At 44.8% G+C, this 27830-nt stretch overlaps 1 protein-coding gene and 3 pseudogenes across 13 annotated transcripts in view; 3 read left to right on the plus strand and 1 right to left on the minus strand.

Annotated features, from left to right (window-relative positions):
* Positions 1-9976, plus strand: part of Znf10 (zinc finger protein 10) — a 37627-nt gene extending 27651 nt beyond the window's left edge. For 4 of the 13 annotated variants that reach the window (XM_078039517.1, XM_078039516.1, XM_078039515.1 and 1 more), the window contains one exon: positions 7001-8198. In XM_078039517.1, coding sequence (XP_077895643.1) covers positions 7001-7047 — 47 coding nt within the window. In that variant the 3' untranslated portion in view covers positions 7048-8198. Of the gene's footprint in view, positions 1-882; positions 1616-2445; positions 2584-3022; positions 4200-6834; positions 8199-9340 lie in introns of those variants that run through there. The other 9 variants (XR_013434947.1, XM_078039513.1, XR_013434946.1 and 6 more) reach the window with 7 other exon arrangements.
* LOC110599231 (diablo IAP-binding mitochondrial protein pseudogene) lies at positions 3025-4260 on the plus strand (annotated as a pseudogene).
* Positions 9977-20929: 10953 nt separating the features above from the next.
* LOC144368328 (zinc finger protein 124 pseudogene) lies at positions 20930-22304 on the minus strand (annotated as a pseudogene).
* A 293-nt stretch (positions 22305-22597) lies between these two features.
* On the plus strand, positions 22598-27605 carry LOC144364774 (zinc finger protein 268-like; annotated as a pseudogene).
* Positions 27606-27830: the final 225 nt, after the last annotated feature.

A 27830-nucleotide genomic window follows, 5' to 3' on the forward strand; every position in this document is an offset into this window, starting at 1 on the left:
TTTATAGCACAGGCGATGCTCAGATGGCTGAATGATAACATTGCAGAGACAAGTAGGTTGTGATCTCTCTTGGGAAGAACTAGGATGGTGGCTGGAATCAGAGTCTTGTAAAGGAGCATAGCCCCTCATAACTTGTGCTTTGTGATAAAGTGGGGAGAACATCAGTGGTGGCAGAGCCAGTCAGATCCAGGGCTGCTCATTTCCCCATGCTGTTCACACGCAGTGTGCTCCTGTCCGAGGTTTTCATTACGGCTGTAGTTCTTCACAGGAATGTCAGATAGCCCTTTAAGTGGGCCTTGGGTTTTCTGATACCTGTGACTGGTGTTCCTTAACCTTTCAAGGAGGATACTACTAATACCTGCTTCAGAGGGCTGTTGTGTGGACTGACATGACATGCAAGCCACACCTGGTAGGTGCATTTGTGAGGGCTGTGGGTAGTTCTGCTGACAGCACCTGACAGGTATCTAGCTGAAGTGTTGCTTACAACAGTGCATTATTTGCAAAATAATAAGAAGTGCCCAATAGCAGAACAGTTATACATGGCATAACCATGGTGTGGCATGTCATGTACCAGAAGTCTGACTGCATCAGAAAGTGTCAGTGCTGCCACACACTGTGAAGAAAGCTCGAGCAGGGTCAGCATGGAGCGAGCACAGCTGCTTAAGTGAACGCCTCCTTAGACAGCAGAGGGTGCCACCCTGACCGACCAGTGTGTGGAAAGTTTACCTTCCTGCTGGGAGAACTGGAGTTTGCTCTTCTTTCTTTCATTCTACTTTTAAATTTACTTTTCTATTCTTGACAAAGTCTCCTTGAGGAACATAAGCTAGTTTTAGAATCAGGAAAACAGTCCCCTCAGTGATATAATTTTTTTTTTCTCTTCAGAAACTCATGTTTGCGAGTAATCTTGATGAGGAACTTTATCAAGGCCACAGGAAAGGAAGCCGGCTCTCAGTCCACGTACCACAGCAGAGGCATGCAGGTTAGGGGGCCCAGGGAGCAGGCGCAGTCTGCAGTTAGTGAGGGATGCTGCCAGAAGATGGCAGGCAGACGGTGAGCATGGGAAGTGCAGGGGCACAGCCAGCTGCCCTCCTATGAAGCACCTGCCTAGCCATGCAGGGCCTGGGCTCAGTCCCAGCACCACATAAAAGAAGAGTGTCTCTGTCATAGCCAAGGTTTGGAAGCTCAGTGTGGTGGTGCTCCACAGATAGTCTTTTTAGATTTAGAGGCATTCATATGGAAATTGACAAAGTAATCAAAAATTTAAATGGCAATGAGAAGGGCCTAGAAAAACAAAAGAATTTCTGAAGAAGAAAAAAGCTGATCCAAGACCAGCTTGAGCAACTTTGGAGACCCTGTTTGAAAATGAAGAGTGGAGTGCTGCCTAGCACTTGCAGAAACCTGGTTCAAGATAGTCCTGCCAAAATGAGTGAACAACAACAAAACCCCCAAATATGAGGGCTGCACTATCTGATTTCACAGCTTTACCACAGAACTATGTTAGTAGTACTGTGTATTATTGGCATCAGCCTGGGTATGTAAGTAAGTCAGTAAGATGCGAAGTTTAGAAACCAGTCTACACCTAGATTCTCCAGTTTTGAATAAAGTGTCCAAATAATTTGGTGTAGGAACGAGTTTTCAATGAATGCTGCTGAAATAACTAGGTATTTGAATGGGGGCAGAGAAAGACTCCCCTTACTTCAAGGTACATAGAAGAAGTAACTTGGAATGCATCACAGAGCTGAATATGAAAGCTGACAGTGAAGGTATCTAGGAAAAATACTTATGATAATAGTGTAGGGGAAGATTTCTCAGCACCAAAATCACAAGTTTTACATAGAAGAAAACTAAAAAAAAAAACAACCCAAAAAACAGCCAGGCACAGTGGCACACCATGTAATCCCAGCAACTCATGAGACTGGAGGAGGAGGATCACAAGTTCAAGGCCAGCCTGGGCAACTTAGCAAGGCCCTCTCTCAAAAATTTAAAAAAGGGATGGGGATGTAGTTAAGGTAGAGCTGGGTTCGGTTCCTAGCATGCATGAAGCCCTGGGTTTCATCCCCAGAATGGAAATAACTTTAGCTCTTTAAAAAGTACTGGTTAGGCTTGGTGTGGTGGCACACACCAATCCTAGCTGCTGGGGAGGCTAAGGCAGAAGGACTGGGAACTTAGCAAGGTGCTTAGCAATTCAGTGAGACCCTGTCTCTAAATAAAAATATTAAAAAGGATTGGGAAGGTAGTTCAGTGGTTAAGTACCCGTGGCTTCAATCCTTAGTACAAAAAAAATTACAAATACACTGGGTGTTGTGGCACATGCCTGTAATCCCAGAGACTCTGGAGGCAGGAGGATTGAACATTTGAGGCCAGCCTTACAACTTAGACCTTGTCTCAGAATTAAAAGGGCTGGGTGTAGCTCCATGGTAAGGCAACCCTGGGTTTAATCCCCAGAACTGCAAGACCATCAAAAACCTGTGGAAGCAGGAGAAGGTGGAGACTGAGCAGGGGCCCATTGATGGGAGCAGTTTTTGGCATCCTGCTGGCCACCTTCATCCTCAATATCTGGTGTCTACAAGCTCACTGGTGTTGGTGGCAACAGGCAAGTTCTGCTGTGAGATCTTGGGAACAGGAAGTCATGCTGCCCACGGGTCAGTGGAGAGCTGGAGTGAGAACCTCTCCACTTGGAAATGACTGCTCTGAACAGTTAGTAGGAGCTAAATGAGTGAGAAAAATCTAACAGTGAATTTTTTTTAACATAATGCAAGTAATTGGATGCTGAATAAAAAATAATATACAAAGCTGACCCATGAGTATGTCACAATACATACATCTGACAAAGACTTCTATCCCAAATGTAAAGAGCTCTATAACTTAAGAAAACAACCCAATTGACTTGTCTCTTGGGCTGTTTTTTTTGCCTGACAGCCATGTTCTATCAACTGGAGGGTCCAGAGTGGGGTTGAGAAGGACCTCTGGGTATAGCAGTGTGTTCCCATCGCAGTTAATTCTAGGAAATGCTTTTTTTCAGAAATGACAAGACCATGGCCAAAAAAAAAAAAGAAAAGAAAAAAGAAAATGGTGGTGGCTGTGTTTGATGTGACCTTGTGTGCAGTTCCTAATGCTCAGAAATTGGAGCCTCATTCTCTAGTAATGAAGCATTAATGAGGGCTGGGTCTCTGGTGACAGCACCTCCCCCTTTCTCTCTAAAACCACATATCCATTGATCGAAGCAATGACTGAATATACTAAGGCTGTTTACACCTTAATTTCTCTTTACCAACAATAAACAAATTATTTGGGAAAATGAATTCTGAGACCATAGGGGAAGATGAAGTGTGGCAGGTGGTCACAGGAGCCAGAGTTGATATGGTGCCCAAACAAGAGGACTTGAGGCTGGAAACCACTTGGGTGACTGCAGTTGGTCTTCAGAGACGGCAGCCAAAGCCGAGTACCAGGCCTCCAGAACTGCTAACTGGTGAGCTCTCAGGTGCAGGTGTGCTGGCTCTCCCAGAAAGCAGAAACCAAGCTGGCAGGAATGCACATGCAGGAGACGAGAGGGCCAGCCAGGAAAGGAGGCCTCCTGCTGGAGACTGAGGCCTGAGCTGGCTGTCCTTTCTGCCCACTTAGTGGGAAGCAGAGGTGGATGCCCTCCCACAGTAGCAGCACAGCTCTGCACAGGCTCATCAGGCCAGGAGCCTTGATGAGCGTTGAATGCCTGTCCCTTTCTCTTATGGTCTCAGATTCTCCTGGACCTGGTTGTTAGTTCTTGGGTTCTGTATGTACCCTGTTTAACACTGCACCCCCCCACCCCCCAGAATACCTGGTCGCTCTCATTTTTACCTATGCCTGAAGCATTTTACCAGATTGGGCCAGAGAGGAGTCTTTTAGTCATTTCCTTAAGTTCCAATAGCTATTTGACCTCAGTTTCAAGCTTGCTCAGATTTTCAAATATGATTTAATATTTGTTCCCTCCATAGGAATTTGAGATTGGTGAGGAAGGGGAGCCTGTTTGCTGTAAGATTTCTTTATTAGCATATGTAATGTCTTCTCTGATATGGCCTTCCCACCAGCTCTTTGGGCAGCTGAGGCCAAAGGGCGAGATTATGACAGTTATGAAGATGAGTACAGAGTGTTCACCTGCTACTCCAATATATGCCACCTGCATTGTTTTCTTCTTTCCTTTGAGTTTCTCTGTTGTACCCAAAGGAGAATAACGTTTTAACAATCCAATTAGAAACTGCAGAATATTTTCACATGCTTCACAAATGAATACATGAGTGGTCAGTAGACACATGACAAGATGCTCAGCATAGGGAAATGAAAATCAAAACCAGGAGGAGCTAGCACTTCACATCCAGTGTCATGGCCAAGGAGAATCAGATGAAGTGGGGGGTGGAGGAAGGGGGGGTTAGAACTGACATTGGTGGTGGGCTGTAAAATGGCTCATCTGCTTGGAAACTAGTTTGGCAGGTTCTCGAAATATTAAACAGTTAACTGTATGACCATCAAGTCCACTGTATTTCCCCAAGGGAATTGAAAATATGTCCCTTCAGGAACATGTAGATGTATGTGTAACACTGTTCTGAAACAGGAATAGACACAGACATAAGGATGTGTGAATGAATGAGCAAATGGTGTTGAATAGAATGGAATTCTGATAACACCTGGCTTGGGACACAGCCAGCAGGAGGGTAAGTCTTGTACAGGGAGTGAGAAACAGCACAGACCATGGGACTGCATTGTCTCAGAAAACAGATCCAGACCTGTCAGGGGTTGTCTGGCTGGGTGAGGAGGGACTGGTCAGCTTGATCTGGGAATCACTAGAGCCATCTTCTCTTGGCCCTGTTGGTTCCCACTGTTCATTTGTCAAACTCATGGAACAACACCTTTAAATGGGTCCAGTCTGTTATATGTAAGTTTTATCTCAATAAAATTGATTTTTGGGGTGTACCAGAGATTGAACTCCCAGGCACTGGACCACCGAGCACACCCCCAGCCCTTTTTGTATTTTATTTAGAGACAGGGTCTCACTGAGTTGCTTAACAACCAGCTTTTACTGAGGCTGGCTCCTGCCTCAGCCTCCAAAGCTGCTGGGATTACAGGCGTGCACCTCTGTGCCCAGCAATAAAATTGATTTTTAAAATGTGTAGAAAACCAGGGTTTGCAGGGCAAAGAGGAGATCTGCAGCTGCTACTGAAGGTTGTAGTTATATGATAGGTGCTGATGTTGGCAGCTCCAGGGATAGCATAACATGAGGCAGCAATGTGCCAGGCCCTTTCATGATCAGGTAACTGCATATTTAAATCAATCCTATAAAGAATTAACATTACCCTTCCAACCCCGTTCTACAGGGTTTGGAAACTTTGAGGTAATTAGGGTTTGGAAATTTTCAGTAATTTGGCCAAATTCACCAAGTTTGGAAATGGGAGAGCTTCATTTGAAGACTAGCAAGCCAGGCACAGTGGTGCACACCTGTAATTCCAGTGGCTTGGCAGGCTGAAGCCAAAGTATTGCAAGTTCAAGACCAGCTTCAGCAACTTAGTGAGGCCCTGTCTCAAAATAAAAAGGGTTCAGGATGTAGCTTTTTGGTTGAGTGCTCCTGGGTTCAATCCCTGGTATCATTAAAAAATATAAATAAAATAAATTTAAAAAGCAAAAAGACTAGCAAACTTGTGGCAGAGATGTGATAAGGTAGTCCCTGGTCCATAGTTGGGTGGTGTTGGAGTTACCTGTTCTGAGACAGAACTGAGTGCAGGCTGCCCTCGTGGTTACTGCTCTCCCCAGAGGCACGCTTACCCAGACTCCAACTGCCCTGTCCCTATTGTACTGTGTGCGGATGTGTTTTAGAATGCCATCTCCAGATGAAGAAAGCATCCTGCATGGTTTGTGTGCATCTTGAGTCACATGCTGCCTCCTTTAGTGTCCATGACAGCTTTGCTTTCTGAGTTCAGTGACTCTTCTGGGGTTGTGACCAGAAGCAGAGGAGCTGGGTGCCACACCACATGTCCCGGGCTAGTGACTGCATTTCTTCTGCTGCTCCTTGCCTCTGCATCTGAAGGGTTGGCCATCATGCTGGACAGAGGGGAAGTAAAGAGAAGTCTGTTTTTATGGTGCTGGGAAAGGAACCCATGGCTTCCTGCATGCTGGGCAGGCCTTTGCCCCTGAGCCCTACAAGGCCCGCGCATCCTCAGTTACTGACATTACCGGTACATGACAAATTGATGTATTTCTAGCACTCACCCATGCACTGTGCACTGTGCAGCCCGGCGGAGGCAAAAGATCTTAGTCTCAGGATGATTCAGATACGGCACCAGTGTCTTCTGAAGACTCTAGCAGTTTACTTACCAGAACCCTGGGATCCTCTCCCAAGTCTGATCTCAGGCTGCAGCAGGGATTCTGGCAGAGAGCAGCTGCTTCTCCCTCCCTCAACCTGCCTCCATTCCCAAGGTAGCTGCCAGGGCAGAACCATGTTCTGTGTTCAGATTTTAAATGTTTTTGTATCTGTGTGCATTCTTAGTGTTCCCTGCTTGTTACCTGAATTTGTGGTTATAGACTCAGGAAAAAAAAAATGGACCATAAAGGCAAGACTAAGGGCAGAAATTTTGGACTGCTTGGTTAGATCATTTAATACCAGTAATTGTATATTTAAGAAACATTAAGGTAGTAAATCTTTGTCTTGTGTTTTTTGCTACAATTTAAATAAGGTGGCAGGGAGAAGGGTTGTTGGGGTATGTGGCAGGAGTGGGGTGGAGGTGTAGGGCCTGTCTGCAGAAGGAGCACAGTAGAGACAAATTAAATGGTCTTGATTGACTACAATTGGAACTATTGGATTCTCTGCAGCCTTATTTGAATGAGTCCAGGCAGAGACCACCTCATGAAGCTTCCTGCTGTGTGCTGGGACAGGGATGCCACATTCAGGACTTTAGAGCCTTAAGAGGCTCAGCTTGACATTAACGTTGACATCCAAGGGTTGTCCACCATAACAATGGACTCTTGTTTTCATCAGACTTGAAGAACTGCAAATTTACAAGAAAATCATGGACAGGACACTGAGCTGAGAAGTGCTTTCGTCTTTTTTAGAATGCAGGATTTGGGGCTGTGGGTATGAAGTGAAGAACCAGCCAGCATCAGGTTATTCCAAGTTTCCATGCTCAGTGAGGAATGAGGTACTTACATAGTCTCAGCTACCTCACTATGACACGTTAATTAGTCACGGAGAAAATGAGTAACTTTAAGGCAGTGATGCTGACCAACACATCTTAACCAGGTGACAAACTTCTCAGCAATGTAACAAACATCCTCAGCAATATGACAAAAAATCAGAACCACCGTTCACCTCACAGGATGCAATGAAAAGAGCTCATCACGACTTCCATGACATCCCTGCGGCTAAAGTGGAGAATAAGTTCATAAAACATTCTCAAAGGAGATGGTAGAGAGACCACAATTAGATAATGTGTGGTTCTACATTGGGGTTAGAATTTCACAGTGGCCACTGACATTCCCAAATGTAAGCTGTTACTTATGTTGTGAACCTTTGCATAGATAATGCAAAAACAGTGGAGGGTAAAATTGCATGTCAGGAAAAAAAGTGGCTAGTTTCTCTTCAGAATGTCCCTAAGGAAGCAGTAAAAATTCATTTTATTCCAGCACTTGAGTGCATACCTTCTTATGATTTCAGTGAACATTCTATGTTGTGTACTGAAGTTCTGGGGTTGTCCAAGTAAAATCACCGGCACTGTTACCTCGGTTGGGAGCTGAAGTTTGCATTAAAAGGCCACAGACTTTGACATTTTTTTTCCCCCTAAAACAACCAATTGAACTTGTCACTTTAAGGAAAAGAATGCTAGTATTGTTTTGACAATATAAAATTAGTTTTCTGGGGCTGCGATGTAGCTTCATGGTAGAGCACTTGCCTGGCATGCTTGAGGCCTTGGGTTTGAGCCTCATCAAGGCAAAAAAAAAAAAAAAAAAGTTGAAAAATGTAATTTCAGGAAACTTATATCTACCATTGTGAATTTCAGTTTCATGATACTTAAGATCAATGATATTGATGATGATGATTTTATTGTTTAGTGAAATATGTCAACTCAGCTGGTACTTCCCAAATGGCTAATGCATGACGTTACAAAATAAATGAGAAGAATCCAAAGTGCAAGGTAGATCAATGGATTTTAGTGAAATAAAGAAGAAAAGTTAATGTATATGGTTTTTAATTTTTAAAAAATTTTTGGTACTGGGGATTGAACCCAGGGGTGCCTCAACCACTGACATCCCAGCCCTTTTACTTTTTGAGATTGGGCCTCTCTAAATTGCTGAGGCTAGTTTCCAAGTGGCCATTCTGTCTCAGCCTCCAGAGCCGATGGGATCTAGGGGCTGTGGTGTAGTTTCATGGTAGAGCACTTGCCCGGCACCGGGCCCACCCACAGGGTTCTGAAGCTGAGAGAAGCCCACTCGCTCTGTTAAAATTCAGGGACCTGGTTGGGAGAAAAAGAAGTCTATTCAGACCAGGCGTTTTGAGAGCGAGGCTGGCCGGCGTCTTCTCGGCCTTCCAGGTATTTCCTCCGAGAAGACCGACGCTCCCCAAACTCGCGGACGGCCGTCTTTCGCTTTTTCGTCCATGAGAACGTCACTAACGGGGACAAGTAGAGGGGTGTCAAGAACCCCTGCGATCCCAGGGTGAGGGACCGGGCCATCGCCGCTGAGGCTCCTGGCATCCCCCGTGCAGCCCCGCGCAGAAGCCTACGGGAGTTGTAGTTCCCCGAGTGCTGGGCTGCATGACGCACTTCCCGTGCGTTCGCGGGGCAGGGCGGGGCCTGTCGCAGGCGGCCGGATCCCTGTGCGGTCTTGGGCGCCCAGGGCCTGCGCCTGCTGTGCGGCTTGCGGAGCCCGCGCGGGTGCCCTTGCCCCACGGCCTCCTGGGCGTGGCCGGTAGGATCTGCACGGCCGCCGTCTGGGTGAGTGGGGCTTCCACTCATCCCGGGAAGGCTGCCAGGCGCCGGGCCTGCGAGGAGGGAGCGCTGCTGGCCGTCAGGCTGCTCTCCTGCAGTCGGCTTCCCGCCCGCCAAGCCTCTAGTTGGCGGATGGTCATTGCCCTCCAGCTTGTCCCGCTGGCGGTCACTGCGTCTTGGGTACTTGTCGGTTAACTCGTCCGATTGTCCTGGGTTTGTGGGCCCGCGGCAGGTGCCGAGTACGGAGACAGGGTGCGGGGGTCTGCCGGCTCGGCGGGGAGCCGGCGGCGGATAAGTGTGGGCGTGCTGCAGAGCTGCAGAGCTGTCGTGTTTCCCTGTGGTGGCATCGGGCTTCCCACCCATTGCCTCTTTCCATTTTCATTTCTCATTTCAAGCAAGGTCTCGCTGAGTTGCCCAGACTGGCCTCCAACTTGCAGTCCCCCTGCCTCATCCGCACCTGTAGCGGGGATGACTGGCACGCACCATCAGCCCAGTGGAAAAGAGGTTTGTGAACGGAGTTTGGGAAGGTGAATGTGCTGGAAGAGGACTGACCAGCCAGTTCGTGAAGGGAGCCATGAGTACACATTTGAGAAGCATCAGATGAGCTGCTGTGTTGGTGAAATTTGGGCTCTTTAGGATTGCTGGAATGAAGAGTTGTGGGGCTTAATGGTGGTGGTGGAAGTGTATTTTAAGAAGTGAGGCCGGATGTGGTGGTGTACGCCTGGGAAGCAGAGGCAGGAGCATTACAAGTTGGAGGCCAGCCTCCGCAATTTAACAAGATGCTGTCTTAAAAGAAAAGAAAAAAAAAAAAAAAAAGAAGCCAGAGCCATAGGTAGGGAACACATCATAGAGGACTTTGTGAACCCCATTAAGAAGTTAGTTGGGGGCTGGGCATGTGGCTCAAGCGGTAGCGCGCTCGCCTGGCATGCGTGCGGCCCGGGTTCGATCCTCAGCACCACATACCAACAAAGATGTTGTGTCCGCCGAGAACTAAATAAAATAAATATTAAAAAAATTCTCTCTCACTCTCACTCTCTCTCCTCTCTCACTCTCTCTTTAAAAAAAAAAAAAAAAGAAGTTAGTTGCCTATCATCCTGTAGGGGAGGTAGATTGCATTGTAGAGTTTCTCAGATGATATTTTTTTGACCTGGAAAAAGTTTTTTAATTATGAGACTAGAGTTACATAATTTATTTGGTAAGAACTTTAGTGAAAAAAAAAAAAGAACAATATGAGAAAAAATGTACTCAAGGGAAGTAGGGAAATGAAAACTCTAAAAAAAAAATTAAAATGCTGCAAATAAGGATTGATACATTTTACCAATGAATCTTGTGTACTATTCTATAACACACTTCTATGTACAAAATTATACTACACACTAAATTTTGCACACACATACAGGCACAGTATATATAAGATTATGTCATAATTTGTGAGAGATGGCTACAGATGCAAAAAATTTAAAATACAGAAAAATTAAATCTAACAAGAAGAGATATTTAATCAAGGGAAACATGTTGCATTCACATCTTCATGCTGAAACAGTCCCTACATCCACTCCAGGGTGCATTTTCATTACCCCTGAATAGACAAGAAAGGTTCTTTGCTGAAGAAATTGCATGACTAATTCCAGTGAAAAAGCAGGCTGAAGAAGGGAATCACAAGTTCCCAACTCAACCTCAGCAACACAGTGAAGACCTAAGCAATTCAGTGGGACCATGTTTAAATATTTGAAAAAAAAAATTAAAAAAAACCGGGATGTGACTCTGTTGCAGTAATTCACATGCAGGTCAGCATGGCAAAAGAAAGAAGAAGCAGAGCAAGCAAAGCAGCAGCAGAAAAAAAAAGTCCTTTATTGTGTACAAGCAATCTTTTTATAGTCACACTTCAGAACACTTCTGGTAGCCAAGATAGTCACTTGATCGCCAAGCCAGGAAACAGTGTGTTGTAAATTGATCACATCTGTAGCCAATTGAGAGTCAGTCCTTTTGTTGTTGCCATAATAAATGAGCATCTTGATGCCATGTTCTCACGAAATCCGAAGTTTGAATGCCTTGATGTAAAGCAACGCCAGCTACTGCAGCAGTGGCAGTTACAGAAGCAACTGCAAGGATTGAAGCTATAACTATTCCTATTAATCGTCGAGAGCGATGTAACAAAACTTGAACAGCATTGTACAAATGAGTAACAGACAGTGAATCAGACCAAGGATGAGTCAAATTAACAGGCACCCACAATTCTGTGCGAGCTTTAACAATAACTAAAGAATAATTATTAATTTCTATTAATTCCCAATTCTATTTACACATTGAGTAAGATAACAGTCTATACAAGATATTGTTCCCCAAGTTACATTCCATTCCCAGTTTCCAATCATAAGAGAATAAGGGAATTTAACACATGTAGAAGCAAAATAAGTCAGATTATTATGCAGATGTATTTCAAAAGGAGAGGAATGGGATACATCTAACGTGAAATTTCCAGTCCATACAGTGAGTTTCCCACATACCCGGGGTGCTTACCCTTTCGGTGCTGGATCCTGCCGACTACGCCAAATGTTGCAGTAATTCATGTGCAGGTCAGCATGGGAAAAGAAAGAAGAAGCAGAGCAAGCAAAGCAGCAGCAGAAAAAAAAGTCCTTTATTGTGTACAAGCAATCTTTTTATAGTATTGTGAACAAAGAAGGCAGCCTTCCAACATCAATAAATCATGGCTTCTCATGGCTAATCTACTCTCGGCCTGGAGTATGCTGAGCTCTGCTCTTGTTAAGAACAGATAATAAAATTTTTCTCAGCACCCTCCTAGCCCACTTGACCCACTTGGCAGAACATGCCGTTTGCAGGCAAGTCCTCCCAAGGACAGCAGACACCTTGTTTTCAAGCATGTCCACTGTTACCTTATCTAAACCTTGAAGGAACCTCTCATTTTCGAGCAGGCCCTCCCAAGGATAGCAGACATCTCGTTCAAGCAGGTCCACTGTTACCTATCTATGCCTTGACAGAATATCCCGTTTGCAGGCAAACTCCATCAAGGACATTAATAATAATGCAGTCACATCTGATTCTCTGCATGACTCAGTGGTTAAGTATCTCTGGCCTTAATTCCTGGTACCAAAACAAGTAAAAGAGAATAAAGTAAAAAATTCCCTCAAGTTTGATGAGTACGTGTGAAACAACTGAGAATCTCATGACATTTTTGTATACAAGGCTTTTCTCCAGAGTGAGTTCTCCCATGATACTCAAAATGAACCTGGAAAGGTGAAAGTGTCATCACATTGTTTAAAGAGAAGAAAGGTTTTCCATGATATAGAATCCTTTTAAGTCTTTAGAGGAAACTGTGAAAGATGAATACTGCCCCGCATGGCTTAACCACAAGATTTTATACAGTATGAGTCCTTTCATACAACTAAACAAAACTAGAACACCTAAGCCCTTTGTATTTCTTACTTGCATACAGTTTATTCAATTTGACATGAATCTTTCAAGAAGAATCTTCCCAGTCCTACGGAAAAAGTGGGAAAATTAGAAGACTTCCCACATTTCTCACGTTCTCAGGGCTTCTCTCCATAATTATTTTCATATATGAGAAGGAAAGCAGGGGTGGGATGGGAAGCTGACAGGATGTATCCAATCCTTCACATTCTGAGAATTTGTTTTCCAGTGTGAGTGAAATAGCTTTGAAGGCACCAGGAAAAATAGAATGATTTTCTAATTTTTTTTCCATTTAAAGCATTATTCAGTTAGATGTGGTGGTGTATGCCCTTAATCCCAGAGATTTCAGGGAGCTGAGGCAGAAGGATTACAAATGTGAAGCCAGAATCAGCAACTTAGGAAGACACTAGGGAACTCTGCAAGTTTCTGTCTCAAAAAGGAAAAGGGATGTGGCTCAGTGATAAAGGAACACCAGACTAAATCCCTAGTACAATAGATAGATTGATTGATTTATTGATTCAGACATGTGAGTACTGAAAGAACGATAAAGGCTTGCCGTCGGAGAAAATGCCCGTTTATTGAGGAACAGCTCTGCATATTTATAGAGCAGGGGGCCGTTTGACAAGTTATGACAGTTATGACAGTTTAATGGTTGAACGGTTTGACAGTTGGCTGGGGTGGTTTCTGATTGGTGGGTAAGGATCATGTGAGCCAGCAGGGCTAGTCTGATTGGTGGGTAAGGATCATGTGAGCCAGCAGGGCTCACCATTGGACAGCAGGATCATGTGAGCCAGTGGGGCTCACCATTGGATGGCAGGATCAGGTGAGCTAGCAGGGCTCACCATTGGACAGCTCTTCTTGGGGGATGGGGAAGTTAGTCTTTGGATCCGGGGCGACTCCCAACATTAGTACTTTCTTCTCTTTGAATTTGACAAGAAATATTGATTTACCACATTTCACATTCAAAGAATTTTTCTCCAGAAAATTTACTACATGTTAATTAGTGAAACATTATTAACAGAAGAATTTGCCAATTGTTTTTATGAGTATGATTTCTCTGCTCTGTGGGTTCCTTCATGTAAGTGAAACTGAGCAGATATAACAAAGGCTTTTCCACATTATTTACAATCATAGAGCTTCTCTCTGGTGTCACGACCCCCTTGCCCGCAAGGAAGACGCGACTCAGGAATCTTCTTTCAGCAGTTTATTCAGGCCCTTGATATTCTTCTAATGATTCTTCTACTACCCGGAATAATAATTGGATGCCCCTCCCAGCCTTAATAAAGCACCTCGAACCCCAATGCAAAGCTGCCACGTGTACCCTTCTCACAGGGTGCTAGAAAATGACATGCCAACTTTCTCTGATAAGGAGCTGGGAACACGCCAACTCTCTTTGATATGGAGTTGTCCTTCACAGACCACAACGGAGCCAGCGCCATCATGTAATGGCAACCACAGTCCGCAGGAACGGCTCACCACAGCTCCCCCTTTTTGTTTCACTAAGACAATACAGGCGAGAGTAGAGGTCCTATCCCACTGTGCAAAAGTGGCTGCATAGTATGGGCCAGCCCCAGGGGGCGCCTTCCCCAGACCTGACACCATATCAGCCGACGCCTTTTTTCGTGGGGCGGGGCGGAGACACGTCAAACCCGCATGCAATAGGACATGCTCCCCTTGAGGTCCCTCTTCTCAATGGATCACTCAAGTGCAGTGCCTTGCCTCGCATCCTGTATCGTGACGATGGTGAGTAAGAGGGAATAGCTGAGGTTGAACTGTGGCCATGCAGAGGTACAACTACAAACAAGTTGGCAGCACCCTGAAAGAAAGGCACGGACTTTAAAGTGATAGATAAAGACCAGTGTGGAAACCCTTCTGCGTGCAATGGCAACAAGACCCGCAGAGTGCAAGGGCTTTCCAGCACTAAGAGAAAGACAAAAGAAGGACATGTCGTACCCAGTGCAATGTTATAATAACTTGGGGTGCAACGACCATGTCAAAGGCACTAGTGTAGAAACCCATCTGCGTGCAATGGTAGCAAGACCGGCAGAGTGCAAGGGCTTTCTGACACTAAGAGAATAACGAGGAAAGACATGTCAATCCCAGTGCAATGTTATAATAACTTGGGGTGCAATGACCATGTCAAAAGTTTAGTGCTTAAGATGTGCAAGCCAGACCTGTGGCGAGTTGCCAGTTTCTAAAGCTGCAAGAGCTTGTATGATCATAGCCTTATCTTGAGCACTACGAGCCTTAAGGCGACAGAGAAACCACAAACAGAGGAACATACCAAAACAACACAGTGCACCAAAAATGCCTACTCCCACCCACTCTTTAAAAAAGGAAAAGGCAGAAGATATCCAATTGGTGAATTGACCCAGAGTCACGGGATCGACACGGGTACTATTCAAGACAGCTATCTGGGTTAGTTGAGACTGGATCATGTCTTCCGCTTCCATGGACCAATTTCCGGCCAGATATCCACCAATGATGCGGGAAGCATTCCTGGAATCATTAAATCTGACAGAGGTTATACATAAATGTGCACGTTGGTCAATGCAGCCTAAAAGTACTAGGTCAGCCAATTCTTCTACCTGAGCTTGAAGAAAATCTATTCTTTGGTTGGTAGCTAAAATCTCTGACAAAATATGTTGATTAATCGCATTTTGCGATTCAAGTATAGTGGACGTTTGTTGAACAACTTGATTAATAGTGGCAGCAGTTTGTACTTGACTGGCCATGGCTACTCCGGCCGTAACCGCTGCAGCAGCAGATGCTGCCACGGCTGTCACTATAGCTGCTGTGATTCCAAAATCTCTGCGGACTCTAAGTAGCTCTACAATAGGAAATTTATCTGGATCCGCAGTGACTGGGATTGGGACAAAAGTTGGAATTTCCATAATTACTGCTACAGTCCAAGAACCATTCCAACACTCAGATAAGAAACAGGTAATAATAGAACAATCCAGCATCCCCGATGAGGTGTGATTAGCTAAAAGGAACAGGAACGGGGATTGGATACAGACCATTGCAGGAGGCAACGTGGCATAATGTAACAGAGAGTTGAACGAAACAGATGTAAGCCTATTACCTCGTTCACTCTCCTTAGTAGTGCCAGAAACATTAGCCAGCCAACTTTTGGCTCCTAGTAATTGAGCCAATGCGGAAATATCGGCTGAAGCCCCCTTCTCATTGGAAATTAGCCATTGAAACCAGGACCAACCTGTTCCTGTAGAGGAGTTGGCATTGTTGTTAAAGTTATAAACATATCTCTTCAGAGGGGGGGAAAAGGAGAAACCTTTAGCAACTTGATGTTTCTCCCAAGAATGATCCTGACAAGGCGTAAATGTCGGGGGAAAACCAAAATTAGGGGTACAGTAGGGAGAGGCCTTGAAATGAGTGGCATAGCAAGTACTATTAGAAGAAGGAGGCATTGGGATTAATACCTCGGAGATAATAGCTAAAGTAGTTATGTTTAAAACAGAGCTAGTTGCGGGGGTCCCTGAGCCTGATTGCTTCCCTGAAACTACTTGGCTCAATACAGCACTAAGAATACTCCCTGAGACTCGACTGGACCGCAATGGGTCCTCCCAGTTAGTCAAATTTTTAGTCTTAAGGCTAATACAATTAGTGTTCCCAAGACTGAAACAAAAAACTCCTGTGAGATTAACTTGAGACTGATTAAAAATATTTTCCATGTCCCCTCTAGGAGAGGTACAAGGAGCAGACATCTCACATGAGGTAGAAAAAAGAGTGGGGAGGACACTAGAATTACTATGAACTGGCATTGGCATTGGCCATGCCCGTGCCACTGCCCACCACTGCATTGGTGCCATCTGTACCGTTGGCACCAGCATCAGAGCCAGAGCACTCATCAGAATGAAGCTCCTCATCATGGGACTGTTGTGGCACCTCCTGCTGCTGGTTAGTAGATCTCGAGACTCTTCTTGTCAGGCGTTCAGGGATCCACAGCGGCTCCGTGCGATCCTGGGGAAAAACACATACAGATCCTCGTGCCCATGTCAGCACGGGGTCAGGGCCGTTCCATTGGCCCGTAAGAACATCCTTCCACTTAACATAGCCAGTCACAGAGGGCTGAGGGGACACATGTCTATCGGCCGCAGAGCGGCCATGAATATCCAAATTCAAAAAATTAATGGTAAAAAGAGCTAAGGACAGGCGTTCTTTAGGAGTGTGGTCAACTCCTATTCCCCCTTTTTGTTTTTCTAAGGTTTCTTTTAAGGTGCGGTGGGCACGTTCAACAATGCCTTGCCCTTGAGGATTGTAAGGCAACCCATGAGCAAGTTGTACTCCCATAGTAGAACAAAAAGATGTAAACTGTCTGCCAGTATAAGCAGGTCCATTATCAGTCTTAAGGGATGCAGGTGCACCCCATGCTGCCCATGCCTCTAAGCAATGAGTAATAACATTACGTGCCTTTTCTCCCGATAAAGCAGAAGCATGAATAATTCCAGAGTATGTGTCAATAGAAACATGTACATATTTGAGGTTACCAAAGTCAGGCACGTGAGTTACGTCCATTTGCCAGACGACCAATGGCTTCAATCCTCGTGGGTTTACACCATAAGTAGGAGGATGAAGAAATGTGACACAATGGGGACATTGTAATACTATCTGACGAGCATCTGCTCTGGAGATGGAAAAACGTCTGCGCAGTGTCATAGCATTGACATGAAAGTTGTGGTGAAACAATTTAGCTTCTTCTAAGGAGGAGGCCAAGCATACCAACTGGCTTCTAGTTGCCGAGTCAGCACAGGCATTACCCTGTGATAACGGGCCAGGAAGAGAGGCGTGAGCCCGAATGTGCATTGGATAGAAAGGGGCAGTACGGCTACGGATAAGCTGTTGAAGCTGATTAAAGTAAGCAGACACAGCATGGGTGTCACTAATAGCTCCTACAGCCTCCAGAATTTTGAGCGCCTGCACCACATAGATGGAGTCCGAAATGAGATTGAAAGGAAAAGAACACTGTTTAAAAACTTCAATGACAATTTGTAGTTCTACCCATTGTGGATTTCCAGGAGCAAATTGATGCTGGACAGGAGGAGAGTCATTAATCACATAAGCTCCCATTCCAGACTTAGAGCCATCAGTAAAAATATTAACAGCCCCCGGAATTGGAGTGGGTGAAGTTACTTTAGGGAAAATGATAGGATGCTCTTTAACAAAATGGAGTAATGGATGAGAAGGGTAATGATTATCAATATCCCCTTGAAACGAGCAACATAGAATGGCCCAGTTGTCCAGAGTAGCACACAAAACATTAATTTGAGCTTTAGAATAGGGTATGATAAGAGAAGAAGGTGCTTGTCCAAAAAATTGAATGCTCTGTTGAATCCCTCTAAGTGCTAACGCTGCAACAGCATCAGGATAGTATTCTAAAGATTTTCCTGGGGATACATGTGGGTGGATCCATAGTAAAGGCCCATCTTGCCACAGTACTCCAGTAGGCTGCCGCATAGTGGCAAGCACACATAACTGGAAAGGTTTATCACTCTGGAGCCTGCATAGAGTAGCATGTTGTATAGCTTCTTCTACTTTTATAAGGGCCGCTCTGGCCTCTTTAGTGAGGGTACGAGGGGAAGTAAGATCTGGATCACCCTTAAGAATAGCATACAAAGGCTGGAGCACGATATTAGGAATATGTAAATAACCTCTGATCCAATTAATATCTCCCAACAGTTTTTGAAAATCATTTAAAGTTTGGAGATCTTGAGTTCTTATAGTAACCTTTTGTGGTTTTAACATGTCATATCCAATCGTTGCTCCCAAATACTGAATAGAATCCCCTGTTTGAACCTTCTCAGGTGCAATACGTAATCCATACTGAGCTAACAACTTCACCAAGTCTTTATAGGCCTCATAAACTGACTGTTCTAATTTGGCTGCCAATAATACATCATCCATATAATGAATAATCTTAATGGAAGGATATTGTTGTCTGAGAGGTGCGAGTGCCTTCCCTACATACATCTGGCAAATCGTAGGACTGTTAGACATTCCCTGTGGTAAAACAACCCACTCAAACCTTTGATCTGGTTCCTCGTGATTACACGAGGGAAGGGTGAAGGCAAAACGCTGTGAGTCCTTAGGATGCAAAGGAATAGAAAAGAAACAGTCTTTAATGTCAATAGCAATGATATGCCAGCCCTGAGAAACAGAGGAAAGCAGCGGCAGCCCGAAACACCCCCGCCATACGGAGGCGGATCGGGAGGCCGCCCGTTCTTGAGCCCTTGCTTATCTCTGTTCCCTGTACCTAAACTCCCTAGCTGCCGAGACAGCGTCTCCAGCTCCTCCTCTTCATTATCTTCTACCTCTGACCCACTTTCGCATGGGGGCGTGCGCAGCACACTGAGATCTGGATACAGTCTCCTCCGGTTCTCCACACCCCGCACACTCCCCTCTTCCTGAGACACTTTACTCTCTGTTGTTTCTGATTTTTCTTCATGCAATTGTTCTAAAACCTCTTGCCCTTTAACAAGCGCTTCTTGGCATCTGCCATCCGTAAGGCAACTACGGACCATCTTCCAGAGGGGTATCACCCCGCCCTCTAGCATGCCCTGCTCACGAGCAAAGTCAAGGTCTTTGCCTAATTTATCCCAGCTGGGTGTAGTGAGGCTGCCTGAAAATGCAAACCACGGTGCAGCTGTATCCACCCTCTGTAAAAATTTTTCCAAGGTGCGATGCTTCACCTCCAGTCCCTTGGAACGTAAAAAGCCATCTAAGGCCAGAAGAAGTGGACTTGAAGTCACGGCACCCATGACGCAACACAAGAAAACACAGAAATCGAAAGTGAAAGTACACAAAACAAAACGAACATACACAGAAAACAAAAACGAAAATACAGAGTGCAATTGCTATGAGATGTAACGCCCTCTCTTTTTACAGAGGAGCAGGTACCTTTTAATGCTCCCTCTTTATGTATAGAGGAGCCTCCGCTTTTTAACAGCGGGTCCCACCTTACCTGGGACTTACCGGCGCGCCTCCCTGACTGCTGAAAGTTCTGGTTCCTGGGTGTTTCTTTGTTTCTTTTCTCCCGGGTTTCGGCACCACTTGTCACGACCCCCTTGCCCGCAAGGAAGACGCGACTCAGGAATCTTCTTTCAGCAGTTTATTCAGGCCCTTGATATTCTTCTAATGATTCTTCTACTACCCGGAATAATAATTGGATGCCCCTCCCAGCCTTAATAAAGCACCTCGAACCCCAATGCAAAGCTGCCACGTGTACCCTTCTCACAGGGTGCTAGAAAATGACATGCCAACTTTCTCTGATAAGGAGCTGGGAACACGCCAACTCTCTTTGATATGGAGTTGTCCTTCACAGACCACAACGGAGCCAGCGCCATCATGTAATGGCAACCACAGTCCGCAGGAACGGCTCACCACACTCTGGTATGTGTTCTTCCATGTCTTTGAAGGTCACCGGAACTAGGACGGGCTTTGCCACAAAGCTTCCATTTATAGGGCTTCTATCCAGTATGAATTTTTTCATGTGAGTGAAGGCTAGAGGGCTGAGTGAATGCTTTTCCACACTGCTTACACTCATAGGACTTCTCTCCAGTATGGATTTTTCCATGAATCTGAAGGTCATTGGATCTAGCAAAGGCTTTGTCACACTGCTTACATTCATAGGGCTTCTCTCCAGTATGCATTCTTCCATGAATGTGAAGGTGACTGGAAGTAGCAAAAGCTTTCCACACTGCTTACATTCATAAGGCTTCTCTCCAGTATGTGCTCTTCCATGAATCTGAAGGGAACTGGATGTAGCAAAGGCGTTGCCACATTGCTTACATTCATGGGGTTTTTCTCCAGTATAAATTTTTTTCATGTGTCTGAAGGCCTGAGGACCTAGTGAAGGCTTTTCACACTGCTTACACTCATAGGGTTTCTCTCCAGTATGCATTCTTCCATGAATCCGAAGGTTAGTGGATGTAGCAAAGGCTTTGCCACATTGCTTATACTCATAGGGCTTCTCTCCAGTATGTGTTCTTCCATGAATCTGAAGGTCACTGGATCTAGCAAAGGCTTTGCTGCACTGCTTACATTCATAGGGCTTTTCTCCAGTATAAGTTTTTTCATGTAAGTAAAGGAGACTGGGTGTAGCAAAGGCTTTGCCACACTGCTTACATTCATAGGGCTTCTCCCCAATATGTACTCTTCCATATTTGTGAAGGGTAGTGGAACTAGCAAATGCATTGCCACACTGTTTACATTCATAGGGTTTTCCTCCAGTATGAAGTTTGTCCTGTGAGTGAAGGCCATAGGACTGAGTAAAGGCTTTTTCACATGCTTACATTCATAGGGCTTCTCTCCGGTATGTGTTCTCTGATGTATTCTAAGTAAACTGGGATAAGCACTGTCTTTCCCACATGCCTTACATTTGGAACGTGCATTCCCTGTGTGTGTGATCCTGTACATTTGAAGACTTGTGTGTGAAATAAAGGTTTGACCACCTTGTTTACATTTACAGTTTCTCTCCAGAATGAGTTCTTTCATGTCTGCTAAATAAAAAGGAGAAATGAAAGGCTTTCCCATGTACCTCACATTGAAAAGGTTGACCTCCACTGTGTGTTCTCATGTGTCTTTGAACACCTGTGGGAGTAGAAGAGGCTTCATCACATTGTTGATAGTCATAGGGTTGCCACCCAGTATGAGTGTCTTTATGCCTTTGAATGTCACTGGAGCAACTGAAGACTTTCCCACGTACTGTACTTTCATATGGTCCATCTACAGTTTGTGTTAACATTTGTGTGTGAACACTTTTGAGAGAATCCAGGGATTGCCTGTACTGTTTAAATTCACATGGCTTCTCTTCACATTTCTCATGCTTGTAGCATTTTTGTCCAGAGTAAGATGTGATGTGCCTTAGAATGCTCTCAGAATTTTCAATCTCATCTTCAATGTTCTCTTCATCCCATTTGTTTCCTATAAAAGCCAGGTTTCTGAGGACTTCCAGCATCACATCTCTGTAAATGTTCTTTTGGGAAAGATCCAAAAAAGCCCATTTCTCCTGGGTGAAGTTCACAGCCACATCCTCAAAGGTCATTGAGATAATTTTTGTCTGCCTTGGTGACCCTGTGATTTCTCGAGGAACCTCCAGGCACCACAGATCTCAGGGACACAGGCTGCTCAGAAGTACCTAGGCTTTTCACACAGCGGATTTTTAGATGGAAGAGTCTGCAACTGGCAAGAGAACACTAAATAAACTAGTGGTTTTGAGAAGAGGAGGTAGGGGCACAAGGTACTGCATTTGATAAGTAGCTGAGTACTGGTGGCCAGAGAGTCAGAAGGCCAGGAAGGAGGCTGGAGCTCTGGTCTGTGGGCCTGTGTTTATGGTTGCACCAGACCAGGTGGAAGGGAAGACTCTTGGTTTTTCTTGGGAGGGGTGTTTAGATTTCTGGTGGCAGTTGCTGGTGGGTAGGTGTGCATCTCAAGAGAAAGTTCCACTGATTGCTCAGGGAGAACAGTGCTTAGGGCAATAGCAAGGGAAGTCAAGGAAAGAGTGGTGGAGATGAGACAGAGCCCAAGAGAAGCATGAGAGAATAAGGAGAGACTTGTGTTCCAGTGTTAAAGAAAGGGAAGCCTGAAAAAATGGTTGCTTCCCTGAGCTGCCCCAGGGAGATCAAGTAATATTAGATCATTATCTTGGTCCATTGTGCTGTTATAGCAAAATGCCTCAGACTGGGTAATTTATAGAGAACAGAAATAAATTTTGTCATGATTCTAGAGGCTGGAAAGACCAAGATCCTGGTGCCAGCATTTCAGTGTCTGCTGAGGGCTGTTCCCTACTTCCAAGGTGGTGCAGCCTTAATGTGTCCTCATGTGGTGCAGATGGTAAAAAGGGCTGCATGTGCCCTTACCTGGCAGGAGAGGTGGAAGGGCAGGCAGCTTTCTGAAGGCTCTCTTACAGGGCATTAGTCCCACTCATGAGGGCAGAGCTCTTGTGACCTGATCCTTTCCCAGAAGGCTTACCCTTTTAGTCCACCTCAGTAAGGATTAAGTTTCACCATGAAACTTTGAGGAACACAAACATTTAAACCACAGTGGTCATGGAATCCTAAATTGCATTTAGTGGTGATGGATGGTGGTGTTTCTAGTAATATTTCTAGAGAAGAATGCAGGTGTGTGTGCATGATAGGTGGGGAGGGTGATGAAAGTGTGAATGGGGGTGGGGAGCATAGTTGGGTGCAGAAATGGAACTTGGGGCAATGGAGACGGTGGCGTAGACTTGGTTAAGATGCTCTGCTGTGATGGGATGAAACAGCTTGTGGGGAACCAGCAGGATCTTGGGTTTCATACCAAGATGGTATGAAATCTGTTTGAAATCAATAGATTTACTCTTTGCAGATGGTATTTATTCAGAAAGTATATGAAAGAAGTTATGTTACTTGCCATTGAAATAAAAGGATAAAATTGCATTCAATTTAAGATATGTAGAAGACTTAGATAAAGAGAGCTTTACAATGCCAGTATGCTAATCAACATATATATATAGTGTAAGGTCAAAGCACTCTTGGCAGGGGGTGGTAGTACTGCAGATTGAACCCAGAGCCTCCCAGATGCTAAGCAAGTTCTTTACCTATGATCTACTTTGCCAGCCCCCTTCTGTCGGAGTCCACCTCCAACAGGGGTTCTCAGGAGATGAATGGATGGATGGTGAGGAGTTGGCGAAAGGGGGTGGAGAAACAACACAGACACAAAAGTGAAGATGCTGAATCTCAATCTTTACTTGTGAAGTTAATCATATATACTTTTCATCTTGGCAGACTCACAGTACTTTGTGGTTACAAAACAGGAATCATTCAAAGAAACAAAATATTACATAGCTACAATTAGATAAGAAGAATGAATCTTGGCTTATGCATAAGCAAGCATTTTTACTTTCAGTTCTTGTTTTGCTTTGAGCTGTTTCTGCTTAGTTAGCTTTTTTAAAAAAAATTTTAATATTTATTTTTTAGTTCTCGGCGGACACAACATCTTTGTTTGTATGTGGTGCTGAGGATTGAACCTGGGCCGCACGCCTGCCAGGCGAGCGTGCTACCGCTTGAGCCACATCCCCAGCCCCCTGCTTAGTTAGCTTTTAATAATAGTTAAAAATGTCCCGGACTATTGGCCTATACTTTGACTATTCTTTCTTGACTTACTGACTAGAATCGGCGCCACGGTTATTGCAAGTGGTTAACTTGAAAAGAGAGGCTACTAATTTTAATCAAACAAGAGCAAGAGCACAAACCATTGTGCACAGGAATAAGAACAAGTTGCCCAGTACTAAGTGCTAATCTGTCTTCTTAACATTAATTCTTCTTCTCTAGATTTTAATTTAATTTCTCAAAAACTTCCTTGACTGTTTTTCCTTCAGGGGGTTTTTCATTAAACATTAACAATTTACGTTCCACAGCTAAATCATTGCATTTAGAGTAAACAGATTTATTCTTTAGAAGTAGTTGCATTAATTGGGAAAGTCATGTTTTTTCCTTCATACTTAATGGTCATATGAGAAGTCGCAACTATACTTATCAAAGGAATACAAAAGCAAACCAGGCCATTACCAGAAACATACTGCGCTCCTCCAGAGGATGGACACCTTACGCCATCCACCTCAGTAGGGCATTGCCATTGCACCCTTCCTTGTTTTTGTGCAGGAGATCAAACCCAGGGTTTCTTGCATGCTAGGCATGCACTGAACTACCACTGAACTAAATGGTAAGCCTTTCTTGATAAGCTGCCCAGGCTTACCTGGAATTTGCGACCCTCCTGCCTCAGCCTTTCAAGTAGCTGGGAGCACAGGTGTGGCCTCTATACCTGGCCAGATCTGAGCACTTTACACATATTAACTTTAATCCTCGCAGCAGCCTCATGAGGAAGGTACTAATGCTAAATTTCAACAAAGATGGGTAAAGTGGTTTGCTATGTTCACAGCATGTAGGTTGCCGGAGGCAGTTAGACTCCAGGCACCGAGTTCTCAATACTAGAGTGCATATACTTGGAAGTTAAAGTGCACCCTAATGCTGGCACTGTGGGCACACCTGCTCAGGAGTCTGAGGCAGAGGATCTCAAGTTGGAGGCCAGTCTAGGCAACTTAGCCAAACACTGTCTCGAAAATGTAAAAAAGGGGGAGTGCAGGGGGCTCAATGGTAGAGCTCCCAGGATGGCAAAAGAAAAACAGCAGCAATAACAAAACAAACCAACCTGTGAACAGTCTTTGTAGAAGTCATTTTCATTGCTTCTCTGGATGGTTTTACTCTGTCCTTACTTCTTTAGGCTTTCTTCACTTTCACCTTTGCTGCCCTCTGGTTTCTGCAGGATTTTTCCCCCCTTTTTTTAAAATTTTTTTTTAGTTGTAGATGGACACAACTCTTTATTTATTTATTTATTTATTTTTATGTGGTGCTGAGGATCAAACCCAGTGTCTCACACGTGTGAGGCAAGCGCTCTACCACTGAGCCACAACCCCAGCCCCACTTTGTTCTTCCTAATTTGATCTTAGTTTCTCATTTTTTTCCCAGTTCATTTCTTAGTTCTTATATTTCTTATTTCACATTCTTCATCTGCCTTCTAGGTCCTTTATTTATGACTGTCCTTTCTGATTTTTGTTTTCCTAATTTTAACTTCTGAAACACTAGGTTACAATTTATGTGCATGTGCAAAAGGGTCAGATATTTTGGATGTGTTTTTCCTGTCTATGAGCCTTCTTTGGTTCTTTTAAAACCAAAGAAGTTTAAATAAGGTGTTTTTTGGCTGTTCTTTTGGGGTCTGGAATGGGCCAGATCTTGCTTCACTACCAGAGGCTCCTGTCTCTGTCTGTACCACGAAGGCTGTCCCTGCCAGGAGGCTTTTTCCTGCCCTGATCCTGTCTCTTGTGGGGCTGGACGTGCCTTGTGTTCTAGTGCATTTTCTCTCATGTTCACATGCTGTGTGTTGTTCAGATTGTTTCTGGGTAAGCCTCTGCTGGATCCTCTCTCTATCTAAATCCTGTCTCTTCCTTCTCTCCTGTGCCCCACTCTGAGCCCCCTCTACTTTTCCCTTCCTCCCTTGAGTCTATTTTTCTCTCTTGGGTCTCTGTTTCATTTTGGTCTCTGTTTCCAGTAACTTTCCCTAAGTCTGAGAATCTGTGCTCTGGAAGTAACTGCTTATCAATTTCTCAGCTCCCTGTGGTCTCAGATGATCAGATCCTTAGCACCATATATAAATAAATAAACAAAAGACATGCTCTCCACCTGCAACTACCAAAAACAAAATAAAACAAAAATAAACAAAAAAACCTCATAAATAAATAAATAAAAACAAAAAACAAACAAAACCCCCAAAACCTCAAGAGGTGAACTGTTACAGCATCAGATGATGGGAGGGGCTGGCCATGACTGATACTTGTGGTCCAGAACACCTTGTGGGATGCCCCTGAGCATTTGGCAGCCATGCTCATTGACCTTGCTGCCTAGCAGTCCTGTAAATATCCAGTGAACCTGGTGGTTTGTTGCACTTCCAGGGCTTCAGGCTGTGTGGGAGCTGGTGGAACTGCCATCAATGTGCTGGGCTCCATATATGCATTCTGGTTCTTGCCCTGCTGCTGCCAACTACTGTGCACAGAACCCCAGCCTCCCCTCCACGTGGGCAGGAGTCACCAGCTGGAGATTGAGGTGAGGCCGGAAGGAAACCTTTGCTGAAGTGAGCTTCTCTTGAGCCCACAGGTTCCTCCTCTCCAGGAAGGAGACCACTCATGTGATGGGATCAGAGAGCATCAAGGTCAGGAGCCTGTTCTCCAAGGGACCCCCGACTAGAGGCCTCTCCTGGGAGCAGCTGGGCAGAGGCAGAAGAGCCCCAGGACAGAGCAGGTCCTAGAGTGGCTGTTTATTTCCCAGGAACAGCTAGAAACCACCAAGTCCTGGGTGAGTTGCTTGCTTGTCTATTCCATTTCCTCCGTTTATATTTTGTTTTTTTGTTTGTTTGTTTGTTTGTTTTCCATGGAGGAGGCCTGGGGATCCTTAGGTCAGTGGGCTGAATCAATTGCCTTTTTTTTTTTTTGGTGGGGGGAGTACCAGGGATTGAACTCAGGGGCACTTGACCCCTGGGCCACATTCTCCGCCCTATTTTGTATTATATTTAGAGGCAGGATCTCACTGAGTTTCTTAGTGCCTTGCTTTTGCTGAGGCCGGCTTTGAACACTACCATGCCTGGCCTCAGTCACTTTTTGGTTGGTACCTTTTACACATCATGTGGCCTTTGTACACTCATACCTTTTTTATACCTTTGTTCATACATTCACTTACGTCTGCATATCTGATTGCTGCCTCCTTCCAAACCTTGAAATTATTCGGTTTTAGAGTATGCTTTTGTTTATGTGTGTTTACAAGGTGTGTGTTGTTCTGGAAGCTGTTTGAAATGCAGAATATCAGACTATACCCCCATTCTTAATTTTAGAGCCTTCATATTTACAATGATTAATATCAGACTCTTCTCAGGGCATGATGGATCATGCCTGTCATCCCAGTGACTCTGGAGGCTGAAGCAGGAGGATTGCAAGTTTGAGGCCAGCCTGGACAATTTAGGGAGACCCTGTCTTAAAATAAAAATGAAAAGGGCTGGGGATGTGGCTCTGTGATAGAGCACCCCTGGGTTCAATCTGAGGATAGGGGAAAAAGAAATCAGACTCTTCATCTCTATGGGAGTCTTTGATTCATGTATAGTAAAGTTTACATCAAACTTGATACAAGTCCATATTCATATTTTACCTGGGGTAGTGCTTTTTATCATCAACATTTTTTGTTAGGAAGAATTTTAAATGCAGGCTAGAATTGAATGGCTGTTTCCAGTGAGCACATGCTTGTCTGGCACTTCAGATTCACCAGTAGCATTAGTGTTCAGTGTCTGTTCAGTTTTTTTTTTCCTGGCTTGGGCTCTTCACTTTTTAAATGTCCTCCCACCCCATCTGAGTGGATGGCTAGGCCCCTCTCTCCTTCGTGGACATGTTTGTGTATTTCTCCTGGGAGGAGTGGCAGCTGTTGGATCCAGTGCAAAAGTGCCGGTACTGGAGCGTGATGTTGGAGAACTACTGCAATCTGGTGTCCCTGGGTAGGTGCCACTTCCTGAGGGGAGTGCGTATAGACCTGAGGCCACCTCCCCTACTGCTCTGTGGAACTCTTTGTGTTGTTGGCTTCACTTAGAGCTTTCCTTAGTCTCAGTTTATTGGTTGAATGACCTTTGCCTGAGTGCATGGTTTTCTCTTCACAGGGTATCCACACTACACCTGGTGTTGTCTTCAGGTTAGAAAAGGGGCAGAGCTGTGTGTGGTGCAGACTCAGAGCCTGAGTCGAGGCCACCCAGGTCAGTGATGGAGGTGATGTGCTCTCTCCTCTCTCTCAGAGCTGGTGTGAGTCTCCACGTGACTCACCCTCTTGTCTGTACAGTTTTGGTCTCCTTCACAGTCACGCTCTTAATTAACCT

This window comes from Ictidomys tridecemlineatus, chromosome 2 (assembly GCF_052094955.1).
Source record: "Ictidomys tridecemlineatus isolate mIctTri1 chromosome 2, mIctTri1.hap1, whole genome shotgun sequence".
Taxonomy (NCBI): Eukaryota; Metazoa; Chordata; class Mammalia; order Rodentia; family Sciuridae; genus Ictidomys; species Ictidomys tridecemlineatus.